This window comes from Gopherus evgoodei, chromosome 22, assembly GCF_007399415.2.
Source record: "Gopherus evgoodei ecotype Sinaloan lineage chromosome 22, rGopEvg1_v1.p, whole genome shotgun sequence".
In the NCBI taxonomy this organism is placed as follows: domain Eukaryota; kingdom Metazoa; phylum Chordata; order Testudines; family Testudinidae; genus Gopherus; species Gopherus evgoodei.
Window position 1 is genome coordinate 3,854,604 of NC_044343.1, and position 19,611 is coordinate 3,874,214.

The 19,611-nt window shown below is 57.4% G+C and overlaps 1 protein-coding gene across 1 annotated transcript; it reads right to left on the reverse strand.

The window, feature by feature from the left end:
* Positions 1–216: 216 nt before the first annotated feature.
* Positions 217–18,480, reverse strand: DIRAS1 (DIRAS family GTPase 1). Its single transcript, XM_030540727.1, has 2 exons — positions 18,417–18,480; positions 217–5,070 (listed from the first exon to the last, which is right to left on the reverse strand). Exon 2 carries the CDS (start codon positions 5,044–5,046, stop codon positions 4,450–4,452), a length of 597 nt encoding a protein of 198 aa, XP_030396587.1. The 5' UTR covers positions 5,047–5,070; positions 18,417–18,480; the 3' UTR covers positions 217–4,449.
* Between the last annotated feature and the right edge of the window lie 1,131 nt (positions 18,481–19,611).

Genomic DNA, 19,611 nt, shown 5'->3' on the forward strand with positions numbered 1-19,611 from the left:
GGAAGCTGAGTACAAGGTTGGCACGGCAGCCCTCACCCAGGGGAGATGGGAAGTGACAGAACTGGGCAAGGCAGAGCCAAACGTCTTGTTGCAAAAACCCTTGGTCCAGGAGTGACCGACCCAGACCAATGAGGAATCAAGCTCCAGACACTTCCACCTGGGGAGATCAGATATTCCCAGCCAGGCCATGCTATAAGCCATTGATCACACCAACCATGAGGGAATGCAGGAGTAATTTATTTATTTCAGGAAGACTAGTTCTAGAATAAAGGCTACATTGTAATATCATCTTGTTCCTTTCTTTCTTTGTTCGGTTTGTTTTAAAAAGCCAGTAATGCATGGGAGCTAGTTACTGATCTCATGCTGGCGTCAGAGGGGTCTAGGCAGGACTGGTATTTACAATGCAAGATACGAGAGTTGAGTTTCAAAGCACCATACAATATTCAAGACGCCAGTCTCTTAGCTGGGAGTAAGTTATCTTCAATATCATATGACCGGGCGAGATACACGTGTAAACAAACATCTTGCTCCTCGTTATTATTATTACTGGGCCTCGTTTCAAGGTGATGTGGATGGGTCAGTGCCTCGACAAAACTCCTGGGGCCCTGGCCCCCAGCCAGTCCCCCTGGCCGTGCCTTGCTTTCGATACACAGCCTGGCATCTCCGGGGGTAACAGGCTAATGGGGCGATCCCAAGCCTGGCTCCCCCCGTCCGAGACATGGGCTGAGCACGGCTATGCTGAGGGGGGCTTCACTTGAGTCAGAGCCGAGTTCCTCGCGGGGGGCCTCAGCCAGCTCCACTTAGTGCCAAGGGGAAAGGTTCCCACTGAGCCGGGGGAGGCTGCTCTTCCTGACGGGTCGACCCCGCTAGCCGAGCAGACCGCGTGCTCAGATTCCGCCAGGGGATGCAGGAGGGATTTGGGCTTGGCAACCCACCCCCCACCCCCCACCCCCGGTGGCACCAGCGTGCCCACCCCGGGCCAGGGATAGCTGAGGCTCCTCCTCGTTAACTCGCAGCACAGCGGCTGCCCCCTGGACCCCCAGCCAGGGAGAGGAACGAGCTGCTGGCGAACCCCAATGCAGAGCGACTCCTCCTACCTGCTAGCGGACAAGCTGCCCCTAGCGGTGAGGAGGCCCCCAGCGCCCCCTAGGGGATGGGTTTGGGCAAGCAGAACGTCCCTTCCCTGGTGCAGAGTCGGGAGGGGACCGCCTGGCTAAGCCACCCAAGAAGCAAGCAAAGCAGGGAACACAGCTAGTGCCTGGAGGGATTCCAGCTGCTTCCTGCTGAGTCCTCCTTGGGCCGAAGGGAGCCCCCAGATTCTGCCCTGCGAGGGCAGCGAGGGGCTGGGAGGGGGGGTTCAGACAGAGCCCTCCCCTCTTCCTCCTCCAGCTGCACACCCAACACAACCCTGCCCTCTCTGTGATCTGACCCACCCTCTTATTAGGCATTTTTGTGGCTGTCTTTGAGTATCCAGGGCTGGAGCGGGTCAGATCCCCTCCCGGCATAAAGCGACGCAGCCCCTTTTGACGTCCGTGGGGATTTACTCCCGCTCGGGGAGATGAGCCTGGAATGGGCTGCCCCGCACAGATTTGCAGCCCAACTCTGCAGGTTCAAGGAGGCCAAATCCTGCCCCCACTGGAGCATGGGGTAAAGTCTGGTCAGAACTTCTCCCCTTCGTGTGCTGCTTTGGACTCTGACTCGCCTGGGGTTTGCCAGTCTCCAGGCAGAGCTGCCCCCACCCCCCGTGATGCTTCCTTCACCGGCTCCATCCATGTGGAAGTGGTGATGTCCAGTGACACCCGTCACCATGGCATCAAGCCACCAGCAGGCTACTTCAGCAAGGCAGCTGGAGGAGGGGTGAAGGGAGAGGCCATTGGGCCCAGTTCCAGATCTTCCTTGTCTGCAAGACTGCCAAGAGTCCAGCAGGCAGCACGTGCATCAGGCACGGCCTCACTCCCCGGGGCCCAGCAGCGCAAACCCAGGGGCGCCCCCATCAGTGCTCACCGCCGTTGTGCTAGGTCAGGGCTCCCAAGGAGCCCCACACATTGTGCTTAGGCCGGCAGCTTCCGGGCTGCGAAGGGTTAAAGAGTCAAGGGGGCTGGTGAGTGGCAGACTGAGCTCAAGGGGCTCCTGCCGCAGAGAGGGGCCCAGGCTGCAGAGGTTGTGGGTTAGCCTATTACAACCACAGGGGCTGGGTGCAGGGTTTGGGTCCAGCTGGGATGTGCCTGGGATCACCCCACTTGGCACGGCTACCCCTGAGCATCTGCAGCCATCGGCCCTGGGGCCCAACGGGCAATTCCCTAGGGAGTGTACGGATAAAATACCCCCGCCATGGCCGCCCCCTGCTGCAGTACTGGCACTGCCAGCTGCAGTGCTTGGGGCTGCCCCTGGAGCAGACAGGCGGGGGTGGGACACACGGCTGCTGTGCATTGGCAGAGAGGGAGGGTGGTCCTGGGAGAGCAGGGAGGAGGGTCTTTTTAAGCTGAGTGGTACACACTGGAGCACACCCTGTGCCATCCGTCGCCGCTGGCTCGCTCATTCTGGTATGAGGGTTGAAGTGCAAAGGTTTCCCCTCCCCCTGGCTCCTGATTCAGATGTCACAGAGCTGGACCATGGCCCTCTGCAGAGTCTGTGGCCGCTGAGGGAGGAAGGCTAGGAAGCAGCTCAGGATTCAGACGTCTCTAGCTGGAGAGATCCAGCCAGATTTGCAAAGCAGGCCCCTAGTCCATGTGCAAAAACAGGGCACTGTGTGTGCAAAAGGGAAAGTGTGGAAACTGTGTGTGCGCAGAACAGGCATTAGTGCAAGCACCAACGGGCAATCAAGCCTGTGGGTGCCCAGTTTTTGCGTGCATATGCTTGTCTCGCACACCCACCCATTATGTGTGCACTATAGCCTGTTTTGCACCACCACCAGCTGTTGTGCACTAAGGGCTGCCTGCTTGCACCCGGAAATACACTGTTTGCACAAACAGTGGTGCTAGGGGCAGATGTTCCAAAGGCAGCGCCCAGTGACACTTTCCAAAGATTCTTACCAAACCTAGCACTGACATGCATGCCCCGGCCCAGCCTATCTGCCACGCATAGCCTGGCCTGGCCCATCAGTTTGCCTCTCATCCCTCAATGCCCTGAAAATCCCACCAGCTCCACACTGCGTCCAAAACACCATCAAGGTGCTGGCGCTCACCCCTCCTCCTTCACCTCTAGCCCTTTCGCCCTCACTGCTGGCTAGGTATGTGCTATTCTTTTAGTCACCTCTGCACTACCAGCCTCTCACGCTGCGCTGCTGCCACTTGGCATTTTAGCAACAACAAAAGAAAAAGGCAAATCCTGGGGGCAAATCTGGACACCTGGCCCTCATCCCACCTCACAGCTGCCTCAGCGTAAATAACTCCCTTCCAGCTGGGTTCTGTCTCGTCTCGCTGCTCTCCCATTCCTGGCCACTCCTCCTAGGCCAGTGTCTCGTTCTCTTTAACTTGGCCATGGCCAGCTAAAATCCTCCTTGGGCTGAGTACATGCATTTTGGTTTTCAGTATCTCCCACTGTTCAAATAGCCAGGGCATTCGACAATGTAGAGACCCCTCCTTTGAGTGCCACTGCCCAGTGGGGTATCGTACCCGCCCCAGCTGTCCTTGTTGGCTTCCAGGTCCTTGGGCAGATCCTCATTGATTAACCAGCGTCTCTTGGAATTTGGGCAAACAACCTGAAAGCGTCCCCATCCCCAGCAGGGCCGCGGTGACCTTGGGATTGTGTTCCAGCCTGGACACACGAAGCGAGTTGCTAGTCCTTCAAAGTCTCCGGTTAAGCGACGTACATCAGATCACCCCTTTGGGAATTGTGTGTGTTCCTCTGACTGGTAAGGAAGGGTCTGGTGAGGGCTTGAGAGCAGCCTCTTACCCCTCCCTTGTAGATATGGGGTCTTGGTGGCGTTAGGGAACCAAATGATGCCCCACTATGCCCCAGCTAAAAGTTGTCTGTGTTAGCAGCATTCTCTGTTCAGTTCATGCTGGAATACGTGAGCGTATCTGTGAAGGGCTGTGTGTCCATGCCAAGGCTCAGACAGGTCTCCCCGCAGGCTGCACCCACACACGGAGTCAAAAGCCAGAGAGTGGGGAAGAGAAGAGAGAAAATTTTGATCGAGAGTCTTCTTCCTGCGGCGTTTCCTTGGCTTCCCCCATGCGTCCCTCGTCTCGCTGCAAACAAACGAAACCCAAATGCACGTGTGCGATCCAGCCCCAGCCCCTAGTATTGCATATTCCCCTTCCAGAGAGCGAGATCATGGCCCTCGTCGCCAGGGGAGGGGAATATACCGAGCTGGAATCGGAAAGGAAAACGGTCCCCAGAGCAGTCACAGTGATAAGATGCAGTGAGGGGGAGGAGTAGGGGAGACGGGAGGGCAACGCCGATGTTTAACTTGTAGGGCGGAGAAGAGACGAGGGACAGTCCGGTGCTTTACATAAGGCTGCATTTTCCCTTGATTTTATCTGTCCTCTTCTGCTTGTTGGACCGCTTGCCGTCGATACTGAGGCTCATGTTCCTCCTCTTCTCCAGGTTGAGCAGCTCCTGGAAGAGCTCCTTGACATTGTAGTTCATCTTAGCCGAGGTCTCCATGAAGGCGCACTTCCATTCCTTGGCCACGGCCTCTCCTTCCTTGGTCTCCACCTCCCGCTGGGTCTCATCACACTTGTTACCCACCAGCATGATGGGGATGGTGTCCACGCTGCCCTTGATCTGCAAGATCTGCTGGTAGATGGGCTTCAGCTCCTCCAGGGACTGCTTGCTGGTGACGGAGAAGACCAGGATGAAGGCGTGGCCTTTGGAGATGGAGAGGCGCTGCATGGCCGGGAACTGGTGGCTACCCGTGGTGTCAGTGATCTGCAGGGTGCAGACGCTCTTGTCGCAGCTGATGACCTGCCGGTAGGTGTCCTCAATGGTGGGGATGTAGGTGTCCCGGAACGTCCCCTTCACAAAGCGCAGAACCAGGGAGCTCTTGCCCACGCCGCCAGCTCCAAACACCACCACCCGGTAGTCATTGCTTTGCTCGGGCATTTTGAATGGGAGATGCTGACGCACCTGGAGGGGGATCAGACAAAAGGGAGAGAGAAAGAGACACGTCACAGGGTAGGAACGACGAGGGGCAGGAATGGAATGGGCAGAGCAGGGCGGGATGGGCCAGACTGGCTGTGGGGTTTGACCACCCAGTGCAGCAGACGGCTCCTCTGTCATACTGGTTCCAACCATCAGTCCCTGCACTCCACCTCCCCATCTCTCCGGATCCTCCCCCCAGCCCTGGGTCTCCCCCGCCCCGGATCCTCCCCCCAGCCCTGGGTCCCCCCCGCCCCGGATCCTCCCACCAGCCCTGGGTCCCGCCGCCCTGGATCCTCCCCCCAGCCCTGGGTCCCCCCACCCCGGATCCTCCCCCCAGCCCTGGGTCCCCCCCGCCCCGGATCCTCCCAACAGCCCTGGGTCCCCCCACCCCGGATCCTCCCACCAGCCCTGGGTCCCTCCTGCCCCGGATCCTCCCACCAGCCCTGGGTCCCGTCGCCCCGGATCCTCCCACCAGTCTTGGGTCCCCCCACCCCGGATCCTCCCCCCAGCCCTGGGTCCCCCCCGCCCCGGATCCTCCCACCAGTCTTGGGTCCCCCCTGCCCTGGCATATGGTTTGCTCCATCTAGTCTGTGATGTCAGCCAGCAGACCCCTAACTACTCCTCTCCTATGTGAATGCAAGATCCTAGTCTTTGTCCTTTCCCCTCCCAACCCCAGCTCTGCCTTGTCTTCTCCTGTTAGTTCTGTTTCCACAGCATCCAGAAGCACCGACGGTGATCAGGGGCCCCCTACCGAGGGCTGCACAGGATCCGACAGGCCCCCAAACGCTCATAGTCCAAACGGCAAAGACGGGGTGGGAGAAAGGAAGGATCCGCATCCCCGTTTCATGGTCAATTCGCAGACCAGCCAATGTCTATAAGAAACAAGACCAGCCTCCCAGCCCGGTGCCTGTCTTACCCCATCGCGCCATTGGGCCATCAGAACTGGTAGCCTCCCTCGCCAGCGGCCCCCAAGTGCAGGAGATGCGAATGTGGAACAAACCCCCATCCTGGGCTGTGCCGTAAGAGATGTAATCCCGCATCTAGCCCCCTAGCTCCACCCCTGGCGGTGGCATTTACAGGGCCCCTGTCTCCTTCGTACCAGCAACTCCCATTTGGACCCTTAGCTTCTATTCTTCCCCCTAGCCTTGCCAAGGGGCTGTTAAGCATTATGATCCCCATTGCAGAGATGGGGAAACTGAGGCCCAGAGCTCGTGCCTGCCTTGCCCGGGGTAACACAGCAGGAATCACTGGTACAGCCAGGAGGGATGCCCGGGTGCTGTGCCCATGAGAACACGAGTTCTCATTGTCCCACACGCCAGGCACAGCTGCAGCCCTGGCTTTTCACTGGCAGCAGCGGTTCAGAGCCCGTGAGGGGGCCCAGTGGCGAAGCCGGTGCTGACCCCAGCTCCTGTTCCAAAGGGAGACACCGGGCTCCCCAGATCGGCTCATCAAACCCACACAGGCCAAAGCAGGAGGGTCGGACCCACGGGGTGGTGAGAGCGAGACAGACAGGGACGCGGGGGTTACGCTCCAGTAGGGTGACCAGACAGCAAGTGGGAAAAATCAGGACAGGGAGTGAGGGGTAATAGGTGCTTATGTAAGACAAAGCCCCAAATATCAGGACTGTCACTATAAAATCAGGACATCTGGTCACCCTCCACTCCGGCCTCAAAAGCAGCCTCTGAAGAAAGGGCTGGGGACGGGGGCCACGTCCCCTTTTAACTTATAAGGAGACAGGCCAGTCATCAGTCCTCAAGCTGCAGCAGCTGAGGCATGAGAAAGAACCACATGGGGCACGACTGTTACGTTTGCGCCCAAGGCCCCAGCTGGGATCAGGGCCCCGTGGTGCCAGGTGCTGCACAGACATGGTGAGAGACTGTCCACGGCTGGAGGAGCCTACACTCGAAACAGACAAGAGAGGCAAAGGAAGGGCCACTATGCCCATTTGACAGACGAGGGGATAAGGTGCAAAGAGAGTCAGTGACTGGGCCATGGCTCCATAAGGATCAGGACTTGAACCTGGCCCAGCGCCCCCAACCCCAAGGCACAAATCGCTTGCATTTCCCTAGCCCCTGGCAGGCCAATGGCATCACCTCACCCACCACTGAACTGCAGCCACCTCTGGGGTGGAGCATGGCAGCTGGCAAGCAGCAGTTGCACAGGGCAACCCAGACTGTGCTAGTCTTGGAGCTTGAGAATGAGGGAGAATGACCAGGCTGGCTGGTGCAGGGAACGTGCTGGAGGGATCTGCTCTGCCGCCCCCACTGCAGTGGGAAGAGAATGAACCCCTGATGGTCAGCATGGGGCCCTCTCCTCAGTCCCTTGCCTGGGCCCACGCTGCCGATGGTGTCACCCCCCCGCCAGCACAAAGAGCTGATGTGCCATGGAAGCCCAGGCTGGTGGGGAGGGGAGGGCAGGGCTGGGAGTGAGGGGGACTCCCTGCGGTGCGGCTCCCTGGCTGCACCAGAGAAGCTGGCAGAGAGTCCGCCAGGCCCTGCATGCTAATCAGCCTCCTTGGGTGTTCTCCAGCCATGCGGAGGTGGTGAGGAAGGGCCTTCAGCCGGAACCTCCCCCGCTGCTGTCACGAGCCCCCAGCGCTGCAGAAGGGAGCCCTGGGCTTGGAGAGACGCTGGTTGGGCATGGGATGGGGCTGGGATTCCCTGGGTTTCATGCTGGAGGGACTGACTCCCGTGGGGTGACTCCTGCTTTGCAATGGGTGGGGGCTGGGGTACGTGCTGCTTGGCAGGGAGCCTGCGCTCCAATATCTCCCCCACCCCCTGGATGCAGCACATCGGGGTCTCCTCCTCCTCTGGGAAAGCTCCATCTGCTGCCACCCAAGCTCCCGCACATGGGTCAGGCAGCCAGGAGCTCGCAGACCCAGGGCCCTGCTTCTCTCTCCCAGCACCCCCAGCTGGCAGGATATCGGAGGGCGGGGCAGGTTGGATGCTACCCCATTGCTGGAGCAGGCTCGGAGGGGGAGGGAGGGGCACGGCCGTTAGCGCTGGTGCAGAGGGGCAGGAAAGCGGCAGAATGGGGGCTGAGGGGAAGCTGGGAGACTACAGTGTGTGCATGGAGGGGGGAACCCCACGGAGGTTTCACTTCCCCAGCCCAGGTCTGGGAAGGGGTAACTGGTGGGTGTGGGCTGGTAGTGGTCCAGACACCTGAGCACACATCACCTGGGGCCCAATCCTGACCCACTGGCATAGTCCCATGGAAGTGGATAGAGTTACTCACTTGAGTGAGAATTAGCCATGTGAGTAGGGGGTGGCAAAATCAGGCTTTTGCATTTTGTTCTTTTGTTAACACTTAGGGGACCCAGCTGAGATCAGGGCCCCACTCTGCCAGGCATGGCCCAGACACAGTAAGAGCCGGTCCCTGCCCCAGCTGAGATCAGGGCCCCACTCTGCCAGGCATGGCCCAGACACAGTAAGAGCCAGTTCCTGCCCCAGCTGAGATCAGAGCCCCCTTGGGCCGGACGCAGCCCAGAGACACAATGAGAGCCAGTCCCTCCCTCAAAGAGCTCACCGTCTAAACAAAGGAAGGCTCATTAACCCCATTTCACAGAAAGGAAACTGAGGCCCAGAAAGATTAAGGCCCACATTTTAGAAGGGATTAAGGTGCCTAAAGACCTTTAAAAAACTGGGCAATTTCCTCGCAGCTAAACCACCCTTCCTCTCCATGTCTGGGTACTTCTGCCATGTGCCCATCAGTCCCTGAGCCCACCCCACAAGAGTCCAGTTCCAGTTCTCTTCCTTCCCCAAGGGCCTCTGCTAACTCCCATCTCCCCTTTGGCATTGAAAAATCCCGGGAAGGAGTTTCGTGCACACCCTGGATCCTGGCTGTGCCAGTGCTGGGTATAGAAGAGAGATGGCTCTCCACCCGCAGGTGGTAACCACTTCTCCCCATCCTCCGTGGGTTTTCTTTTTCTCCACTCCAGCTTGGTTTCTGACCCCTCCCCAGCAACGGGCGATGGATCCAGAGGTCAGTTGGTGAAATTACTCGCAGCATCTGGCGATCGGGGTTTCCAAGCAGCCCTGCACTGCCAGGCAGCTCCGCAGCGGCACCGTGGGTCACGTATGCACAGCAGCTGCCGTTTTAGCTATTTAAAAATAAAAAGGTGGGGGGAGGGGGGTCTGTACATCCAGAGGAGTGGGGAATGGGGGGGACATTCCTCTAAATTCCCTTCTCATCGCTAGCAAAGGGTCCGTTTTTCCTGCCTGTTGGATGAAATTCACCCCCGTGCAAAGGGCCAGCCTAGCCCAGCAGTCCTGGCTTCCAGCCCCCCTCACTTTAACCTACTAGCCCCCACTCCACACCCAGAGCTGGAGCCCAGGCGCCTTGATTCCCAGGCCCCTCTCTCTAACCACTGCAGCCCCCTTGCTGAGGGGTGGCACTGCCCAAGCACCGCGCCGTCTGTTTGCCCTTGGAGAGTCCTTGCGGCACCGTCCTCACTGAGAAAGCCGCAGGCCCCTGCCCCAGAACAGCCTGGGCCAGGGAACGTGAAGGATGCAGTGCTGGGTCCTGCCTTGCTGCCCGGGGTGGACTTCCCAATAATAGATCCGCACGATGCCACAGTGCAGCCAGCTGGCCAGTTCGCTGCCACAGGCACAGCATCTGTAGCAGGGTTTGCTGGGAGATCACAGTCTTTGAGGGGGTGGGGGCTGGCTGGCTGCCACCCCCTTTTGCCTTGGGTTCCCGGCTCGGAGCTGGCTCAGTTCAGCAATGACAGAAAGCCAGTGGCGTCGCCGTCCAAGGTGAAATGAGTAAGTTTGGGGGCTCTCAGTCCAGTGCCCTGGACACTAAATTCACCAGCACTAACCAGCTGGGTTCTCGGCAGGCTTAGCAGACAAGCTGAGGACTGAGGTGGCCACAGCCAGCCAGCTCCCCTCTCTGCCTACGGAGAAGTCAGGGGCAGCATGCAGAGGTGGCTGACTCTGCAGGTCGCCAGGCTCTGCCTGGGCTGGAGGATGAATAAAAGGCTCCAGTCTGCAGGGCTTTCAAATCGGCACCTTCAGCCAGCAATAAACACCTGGGAAATTGAAACTCCCCCCACCTGCGCCCTGCAACACTCAGGGGTGGGCGCTGCATATCCCTACCTGGGGAGCTTGTCCCTTTCAGCAGACCTCAGCTCCGATTCTGCTGTGGGATGAACACAGCACGGGAATGATCAAAGCCAGGGGCTGGGTTAGAGCACTGGGAACCCCACACGTGCACCATTCTTTGCTCTGTTGACACGGGGTGGAGGTAGCTGTGAAACTGTGGGGCCTTCAGCTCAGCAGCCAGTGCCCAGTGCAGACCAATGAGACACACACACCGTGCTCTCGCCATCTGTCCTTTCCTGCCCTCCTTTTCCTGAAGGATTTTTTAGACTCAGTGTATGCATTCTGCCTTTTGCACAGGGAAACGTTAAGAATTTACAAGTAAAGGGAAGGATTCTTTGTAACTAACAGCGCCAAATGCCACCTGGGACATAAAAGTTGTACTCAGTTCTTCGGACTCCTAGCAACACTGGAAACAAAGGGACGTCATTCCTCTGGGCCTCACACGGGCATTTACACCAGTGCCAAGTGAATGCAAAGGCACTTGGACCTCGTAGCATCTTATACCAGCTAAGCACAATTGTAAATGGTTGCCCAAGGCTGCAGAAAATTGGACCCAAAGCTTCCACAGTCAGAAGCCAGTTGATGCTGTTGCTAGTGACATCGGGGACAGAATATTGCTGTGATTACAGTACGCCTAGGCTCCCCAGCTGAGATCAGCATCCCATAGTGCCAGGTGCAGCACAGACCCGCAGTGAGAGACAGGCCCTGCCCTGAAGAGCTCGCCACTTAAATAGACAAAGGGTGGGAGGGGAAGTGACTTCCCCATCCCAGCAGGTCAGTAGCAGAGCTGAGATTCAAACCCAGGAGTCCTGATGCCCAATCTGCCAGACCACACAGCCTCACGTAGCTTTCATCTGTTTTGTTCATAGCACCTCCTGGAGGGCTAATGGGAGGGAAGCCACCACTGCTGCATTCAAGTCAGCAGGCCTGACTCCGACAGACACACAAGCTGCAGATCTGCTGAGTGAGCAGCTGCCATTTTCATACAGGCATTTGTGGCTGTTTTAACGGCGGCGGCAGCGAAAGACACTTTTGATCAGCCACTTCCTAACCCTGGAGACAGCATGAAAAACAACAGCACCCGCCAGGCGCTGCGGTTAATCACCCCTCCGGTGTATTGCGTTACCCAGCAGCCCTGAATCCCGCTGGAGGTTCTTTAATACCGTTCAGAAATTTCCCTCCACCGTCCCCATCAATTATTGGTGGAAATCACTCCAAACAACAGCCCAATTCACCAGTTGCTGCACCTCACGAGCAACTCCAGGGAAAGGCAGTGGGGTAAAGCCAGGGTGAGTGAATGGGGACATTGAAAACCAGGCAGTGTGGGGAGATGCCACAGCTAATCTGCCCCATAGATGGCACCTGAGTCTGGGCATCAGTGTGGTGTGGTGGATAGAGCATTGTCCTAGGAATAGGGACACCTGCTTCTATTCCCAGCCCTGCCACTGGCCTGGTGGGTGACCTTGGGCATGTCACTTCACCACCGTGCCTTGGTTTCCCCATCTGTGCAGGAGGGATCACGAGACTGACAGTTGCTTTGTAAAGCACTGTGAGCGTGACTGATGATAGGAGCCAGGAATTAGCACTGTTCCTCGGCTAACTGGAACAAGAGCATCTCCACTGCAGCTGGGAGCAAGCCAGAGAGACAGACTCGAGCTAGTGCACTAAAAAATAGCAGTGTGGATGTTGTGCCTCCATCAGAGACACAGGCTAGCCCAGAGCCCCAGGGGTCCAGGGGGCATCTCGCCCCCAGCCGCAGTGTAGACCCAGGAATTAACAGGATATTGAATGTGGCTTGGGGCCAGGTTTTCAAGGCAGGGCCCCCAATGTGCAGAACGCTGGGGAAAATCTGGTCACTTCCGTAGATTCCTAGACAGGTGCTGAACTCCTGCAAATATCCCAACCCCAGCGCTCCATGTAGATGGGGATGGCTGGAATAACACGATCCCAGCTGGTCCCCAAGGGATTTTGAACCATAACAATCCCAGCCTGCCCTGGGGACCTGATCCCCTCGCCTTGCTTCACAGATGCCAGTGTGCAGTGGTGGTGAAATGGTACCAGGGCACAACGGTAAACTTTGCACACCTGCTTTGCACCAATGTGAGTGGCTGCGCAAGGTGCAGGTGACGTGAGACCCAAGCCCAGACGGTGTTAGTTACCCTGACCCGGCAAGGTCATGCACTGCTGTTGGGACCTACTTTGCAAGTGAAGACAAGCAAGGTGGAGACAGGAGCTGAAGTCTCAGGGCAGCTACATGGCAGCTGGACGTCCTTTGTTTTTCAGTAATACACAAACACCTCAGAGCCCAGTGCTGAGCTGGGTGGGGGCTCTCCCGCACCCCAAGACTGGCGGAGTCCCAGGCATGCCTCACCCTGTCTCCCTCTAGGCCACCTCTTGCTACAGGCCTTAAAACAAATGCTTCTCCCAGAGACCATTGGCTCCAGATCACCAGCTCCAACCTCCCCCCCACACCCCAACTGTTACCTATTGGGTGGCCTGTGCGTAATGAGTTTGCTCAGTTTCAGCCCATCTTCCCAGGGTGTCCAGATCACAGACATAAAACCACATCAGCACCCAGATTTTCCAAAGCACCCAAAAGCACCTACTGGGAATCCACCACCCCTCCCTCATTGAGACCAGTGGAGAATCCACCCCTCATCCTCCACTGAAAACAACAGAGAATCCACCCCCCCAATTGAGAACAATGAAGAATCCACCACCCTTCTCCCCATTACAATGGAGAATCCACCCCCCATCCTCCACTGAAATCAACAGAGAATCCACCCCCCCAATTGAGAACAATGAAGAATCCACCACCCCTCTCGCCATTACAGTGGAGAAGGGCCCTGCAGGCTGAAGGCCCCTCTGATCTGCCCGCTGGCCCAGGCAAGGCTGGTTCACCCTCCTTGATGCTCTCAAAACATCCCAATCCCTTCACAACTGTGCGAGCAACTGGGAGGGGAACCGGGGCGAGTTCACCCGCTGCTCTGCCGGACTGGGGGGGGAAGGGGCCTGTACAGGCCAACAATGGAAAAGTCCCACTAGCGCATCTGACTTCCTAGTCTGGCTCCCCCCACCCCAGCCCTGTTTGTGTATTTAAACCATCACTGGTTAGGCTTTGTTCTAAGCTAATTTAATGCTGGTGAAAGACAGAACAGGGGGACCCAGGAAAGCTGGGCTTGTGGTAAGGCATTGGAAAGGGACTTGTTAAACAGCTGCTGCACTCCAGCCCAGAGGTAGCTGCATTTCAGTGGTGGGTGAGGTGATTCCTTAGAGGCAAACGGGGCAAAGGAAACCCAAGATACTGTTGCGAGGGGAGAGGGGGGGTTAGTCTTGTGGTTAATGCTAATGGATGCTGAGCACTTTGGAAAATCATGTGCCTCACCTGAAGCAGCCACTTCTGGGGAGGGAGGAGCAGCCAGGTGGACAAGATGCTGGTCTGTTTGTGTGTGTGTGTTTGGCTGGGGAGCGAGCTGGGAGGCTGTTGGGGTGTGAACCTCTTAACTGATACTCTGGGTCTGCAAAACTGTTCCAGATCCAGCCCCCTTTTTGCCTCTTGTCATTTAACCTCATGGGTTTTTCCCTCCAAGGGCAGGTCCAGGTACAGACCCAAACACATTTCCCCAGCCAGCCCCTGCTTTGTGTTAGGATTGGCCCCTCTCTGCCTTGAATCCAGGCCAGCACAGGGGGCTCTGGCCACTGCACAAAACCTGCCTGCGTTTTCTTCTCCCTTCTCCTTTCCATTCCCTTTCCCTGCTGCAGTTTTCTACTTCCCCCCACCAGCCAACCTCCTCCTGTCCCTGGCCTCTCTCCTCAGTGGAACGCGAACAGCCGCCCAGCCTGAGCCAGGCTTTCAACCTCCTCATCTGTTTAGCTTGGGTTCAAACTTAGGGGGAATGAGTTTGCCAGGCCTGCTGAAAAGCCAGCTTGAGACCCCGGACAGAGAGGAACCACCCAGAGATTTCTCTTCTATTGTCCTTGGAAAGACGAAGGCCGGGGTTTGAAACATTGAACACAGAGGGTTCTGCTGTTCCGAACCTGAGCAATGAGCCACTCTTAAAAACACAGAGCTCTCAGATGGCCTTGTCTATGCCGGGCAAATGGACCGTGTTAGAAGGCATGTTAAGAGAGGCAGCGTTTCCCAGTGGTGAGGGCACTTTCTAGGAGCCAGCCGACCTGCGTGCTAGTCTCAGCTCTGCCACTCACCTACAGGGTGATCTTGGGCATGTCACTTCACTGCTCCTTGCCTCAGTTTCCCTCCTGCCCTTCATCTTGTCCCTTTAGATTGTCAGCTGTTTGGGGCAGGCACTGCCTCTCACTGTGCATCTGTGACGTGCCCAGCACCATGGGGCCCTGATGTCAGCTGGGACAGGGACCGTCTCTCACTGTCTGTCTGGGCAGCGCCTGGCACAACGGGCCCCTGATCTCAGCTGGGAACTCTGGAGGCTAGCATTATAATAAAGAAAGGGACCGTCCTGTCCAGGCAACGAGGCACTCTGGCCTTAACTACGAGCAGCTAACGCATTCATCCATGTCCACACTAAGTGCTACTTCAGGGTTAACCTCATGTTAGCACACAGCCCACCGCCATGGTACATCTCCCCAGTGGAGACACAGCCAGACTCTGCAGCAAACACCACCCATCCCCAGCTCCCCTGTTTCAGATCACATGAGGGGTTCCACTCTAGTGCCATGGTTTCAAGCTACCCCCTGATGGGCACATCCCAGAGAAATGAGGAGACGGGCCAGATAGGGTAAAGGGTAAAGCAGTGGTTGGGGTGCCAGCTTGTGACGCAGAAGACAAGGGTCAATTCCCAGCTCTGGCACAGATGCCCTCGGTGACCTTGGGCAAGCTGATTAGGTCTGAACCCTCAAAGGGATTTAGGTTCTTCACTCCCATTAATTTCTATGGGAGTCAGGTGCCCAAATAGCGGAGGGGGGGGGCAGTGCCTCAGTTCCCCATCTGTGCAATGGGGACAATAGCCATCCCCATCCCCGCTGGCTTGTAGGGATAAATACTTCAAAGATTGCTAGGTGCTTGGGGCCCATGGTAACGGGGAGCGATAGAAGCCCCTCTGTAGGAGAGGTTGGTCCCTCCCTCCTTCTGCTTCACCAGGTGACACCAGCCTCCGGGTGCAAAATCCCTGTCCTTCGCCATGAGCCACTGGTGCCTTCGTCCCGCCAAGCTCGCAGCCCCCTGGAGCCCCCAAGGCCCCTCGGCAGGCTGTGAGGCGCAGAGGAGAGCTCACCGGTGGTGCTGGGCAGCCTCACCCAGGGCCTGAGGGCTCCCGACCTGCTTGGCAAGGGGGTAGATTTGGGCTGAGGAAGTGACAGAAGCAATCGCAGGTGGTAAATTCCCAGGGGTGCAGGGAGAACGAGCGAGCAGACAGCTCTACGGCCCTAAGAGTCCCAGTGAGAACCCCCTAGCCACTAGGCATCACTCCCCCCTCCTCTGCAAACAACGCCCAGCCCCTGGCGACAGGGGTGCAGCGCCACTGGGCGATGCCCAGCTCATGTGCCAAAGCTTGGGCTGGCGTGCGCAGGATGCAGTGCTGGGCTGGGCTCTCTTGATCTCCATTATATGAAGGCCAGAGGTGGGCACCGAGCTGTCGGGGTGACAGGACAGGCTTCTCCTTTTGCTGCAAACAGCTGTCCTGCCCCTTCGTTCCCAGGTCCATCCCAGGATCTCAGAAAGGCCCCCGGCCCCAGTGGGGGAAAGGCACCCGCTGCCGAGAACAGAATCGGTTCCCACCACTTTTCAGATGATTATGAGGGGCCTGATCCTTCGAGGAGATGAGCACCCTCAGTTCATGCAGGGTGGATGGGAGTCAGAAGGCACCTAGCACCCCACCCGGCCCCTTCATCAGGACATCCCCTCACTACCCCAGTCAGCAGACTCCGTACAGCAAGGCCATTATCCTGCAGTCCCCAGAGCAGACCGGACCCAGGATAAGGCAAGTTTCAGGGTTGGAGGTGGGACACTTAGAGCAACTCATGGTGATTAACTCTCCAAGCCACTTCTCTGGTATTGTGTGTGTGTGTGTGGGAGGGGGGCACATGGCCTAGAAGGGGGGGTGCTCATGGCACCCACTGTGTCCCACCTTCATCTCTGGCATTTGGCAGGGCCTGAAACATGGTGGGTTTCACCAGGTGGAGTGTGTGGGGGCGGGGAGTGGGGGAAGGGGCAGATGGGACTGCCACCCGGGTTCTTCCAGTATCGAGCACTGTCCGCCCAACCCCTAGGCTGCGTGGTTTGCCCAAACCTGTCTGATCTCCCATTCGGGTTACAGGAGCCTTGGACAGCTGAGTGCAGGGTTCCCACGGTGCTTCACAAGCAATGGCCTGCATGTGTGTCTGTGTGCCATGTGTGTATGCGCTCTATGTATGTATATGGAGATCTAGAGATAAATATACACAAACACGTGTGTATGACCTCTAGATGTGCATGTGTGCATGTATGTGTGACCTGTATGTATGGATATACAGAGAGAGCTAAATATATGTCTGCTCTACATAAGAACGGCCGTACTGGGTCAGACCAAAGGTCCATCTTGCCCACTATCCTGCCTTCCGACAGTGGCCAGTGCCAGGTGCCCCAGAGCAGTGAACCTAATAGGTAATGATCAAGTGATCTCTCTCCTGCCATCCATCTCCACCCTCTGACAAACAGAGTCTAGGGACTCCATCCCGTACCCATCCTGCCTAATAGCCATTGATGGATTTAATCTCCATGAATTTATCCAGTTCTCTTTTGTATGTGTATATATATAGAAATCTAGACACACACACAGACACACACATGCATCCACACACGTACACACATTCACATCCACTCCAAGAGCTCGTTAACAGTTCACGCCTGGTTTGCACGCGTCTGTTCATGCTCTGAACAAAAATACCTTGATTGGACCCATACCTATTGGATCCAATTCACCTAACAGCAGTCTGTGCCTTCATTAGCAGCAGGACCCTCTGATTAGGAAATTGAGTGTGTGGAGGAGTAATGGAGGGGTTTATTTTGGGGCCTCCATGAGCCAGCTGGCTGCCTTGTGATCACCTTCCGGCACAGAACACGTAGCTATTTATATATTTTTATATATTGCCTACAGAGGGTCAGAATAGTCGTGTACAGCTCAGCACGGAATAAACAACTGCTAATTCCGGATGGGCAATGAGGAAATACTGCGCTAGAGAATGCAAAAAGCACAAAAGGAAGATGCCTGCTATACAGCATGGAGCTATAGACAGTTACAGGATAGATAGATAGATAGATAGATAGATAGATAGATAGATAGATATGGGGTGGAGGGAAATGAGAGAGGAAAGACAGCAAGATCTACACAAAAATACGTACATCAATCAATCTATACACCTCCGTACATACACATGGATAGTGCAATGTACATCAATTGATATACATCGATACCTCTGTACATACACATCTCCATATATTTATATGTACACAGACACATTTACACACAGATACACATAGAGACACATGCATGTAGAGATGCCCTTCCATGTGTCGATAGATGTACAGGTGTGTATATAAAGATCTGACTGCAGAGATAGATGCCCACACAGTCAGATGGCTAGAGGGGTGTGTATGAGGATAGATGGCTAAAGGGATAGAAAGATGGGGATGGGGTTGGGGGGTATCTAAGGACAGGGGGTGTATGGATGGGTGGGTGGGTGTGGGGATAGGTGGCTAGAGGGGGGATATGAGGATGGGAGGATAAGAGGATAGAGGGGTGGATCTGAGGATAGAGGGACGGGGGGATGAAGATGGGGGGTGGATCTGAGGATGGGGGGTATGATGATGGGGGGTATGAGGATGGGGGGTATGATGACAGGGGGTATGAGGATGGGGGGTTGATCTGAGGACGGGGGGTATGAGGATAGGGGGTGGATCTGAGGACGGGGGTATGAGGATATAGGGATGGGGGTGTACGAGGCTGGGGGGCATCTGAGGGGTATGAGGATGAGGGGGATCTGAGGACGGAGGGGTATGAGGATGGGGGGGGATCATTTACACTCGCTCTCCGCCCCCGCCAGGGTCCGGGCTGTCGGGTCCGATGTGCTTTTCAGTGCCAGCCCCCCCGGCCCACGAGGCCCCGCTGCAGGGCTCCCTGCCCCGCCCCCCCCGGGATCGGGCTGCACTGGAAGGTGGGGTGCGCTGGGGGGGTCACCAGGCGAGCTCGCCGCCAGCCGCGCCCGGCGCTGCCTTACCGTCCGCCCGGCCCTGGGCTGCAGCCGGCTTCCCGCGGCGTGTGCTGGGGCCGCGCTCCGAGCCCCCCGGCCGGCTCCTGCGGCCGCCCCCGCCTCCGGGCCAGCCCCGGCCACTGGCACAGGGAGCGGGGAGCCTGCTCATGGGTCAGCGCCGAGCCCCGAGCCCGGCTTCTCCCTCCCCGCCCGGCACAGCACGGCACGGCGCGGCGCGGCCAGCTTTGCGCAGAGGCAGCCGCGGCTGGCGAGCGCCTGACACCGGGCTCAGCAGAGCTCCAGCCCCACCGGGTGTGGGGGGGAAACTCCTCCCCCAGGCCGGGGGGGGGCCACAGGAGCCGCTGGAGCAAGGAGGACGCTGCACCCCCCCCCCCCGGTCCTGGGGGATTCAGCCCCTCAGGCCAGGGGGGGCTTTGGGGGTCTGTCCCCTGCCTGGCACAGGCCGGAGACCTGCCCCCAGCATCCTCCCTCGAGCCTCATGCAGCCCCCGCAGGGCCTAGGGCAGCCTAGGAGCCAGGAAAAGGGCAGGGGGCAGAGGCAAGTGGGTGTTTGTGTGATAACCCCGGCTCCAAGCCCAGGGCCCTGGGCTTGCTCAGCCAGCCCCGTGGGGAGGACATGGACCAGCAGAGGGACCCACCCCAGGGACCTGAGCGAGCTTGCTGGAGGCTTCTTCCTGGGGCAACCGGGCACTGAAGTCGTCTCCTAGCCCAGCTGCTTCCTTCTGGCCATGAAGCTGGAAGGGAGGCCTGGAAAGGCTGGGCAGGGGCAGAGTTAAGGTGATGGGCTCACCGGAAGGCTGCCTCGGCCATGCCGCTCAAACATTGCGTTACCTTTTTTTGCAGTTAGTTGCAGGGGCATTTTGAAAGGAAGAGACTATTGCCTAACCTTGTCTCACTGGCCCCTTGGACTCCCTGCAAACCTGTCTCCATCCCTCTTGTCTGATGCTTAGACAGGGAGCTCTGTAAGGCGGGGCCATCTTTCTGTTGTGCTTGTACAGTGCCTTGGCCATGAGTGGAACGCCTCGCTGCTGCAGTAATATAAACAATTCATAACAACACAGAAATGGCTCCAGCCGAAGGGGTTAAAGACCAGCTGGTGCAGATGGACAGCAGCATAAACTGTGGCCATGGGGTGAAATTCACCCCAGAGCAGAGGGCCAGTACAGAGTCCATAACTCCTCAGCCAAGGGCATAAGTGGTGC

Coding starts and splice junctions, on each gene's coding strand:
- DIRAS1 (XM_030540727.1), bottom strand. CDS start 5,046: ATGCCCGAGCAAAGCAATGACTACCGGGTGGTGGTGTTTGGAGCTGGC.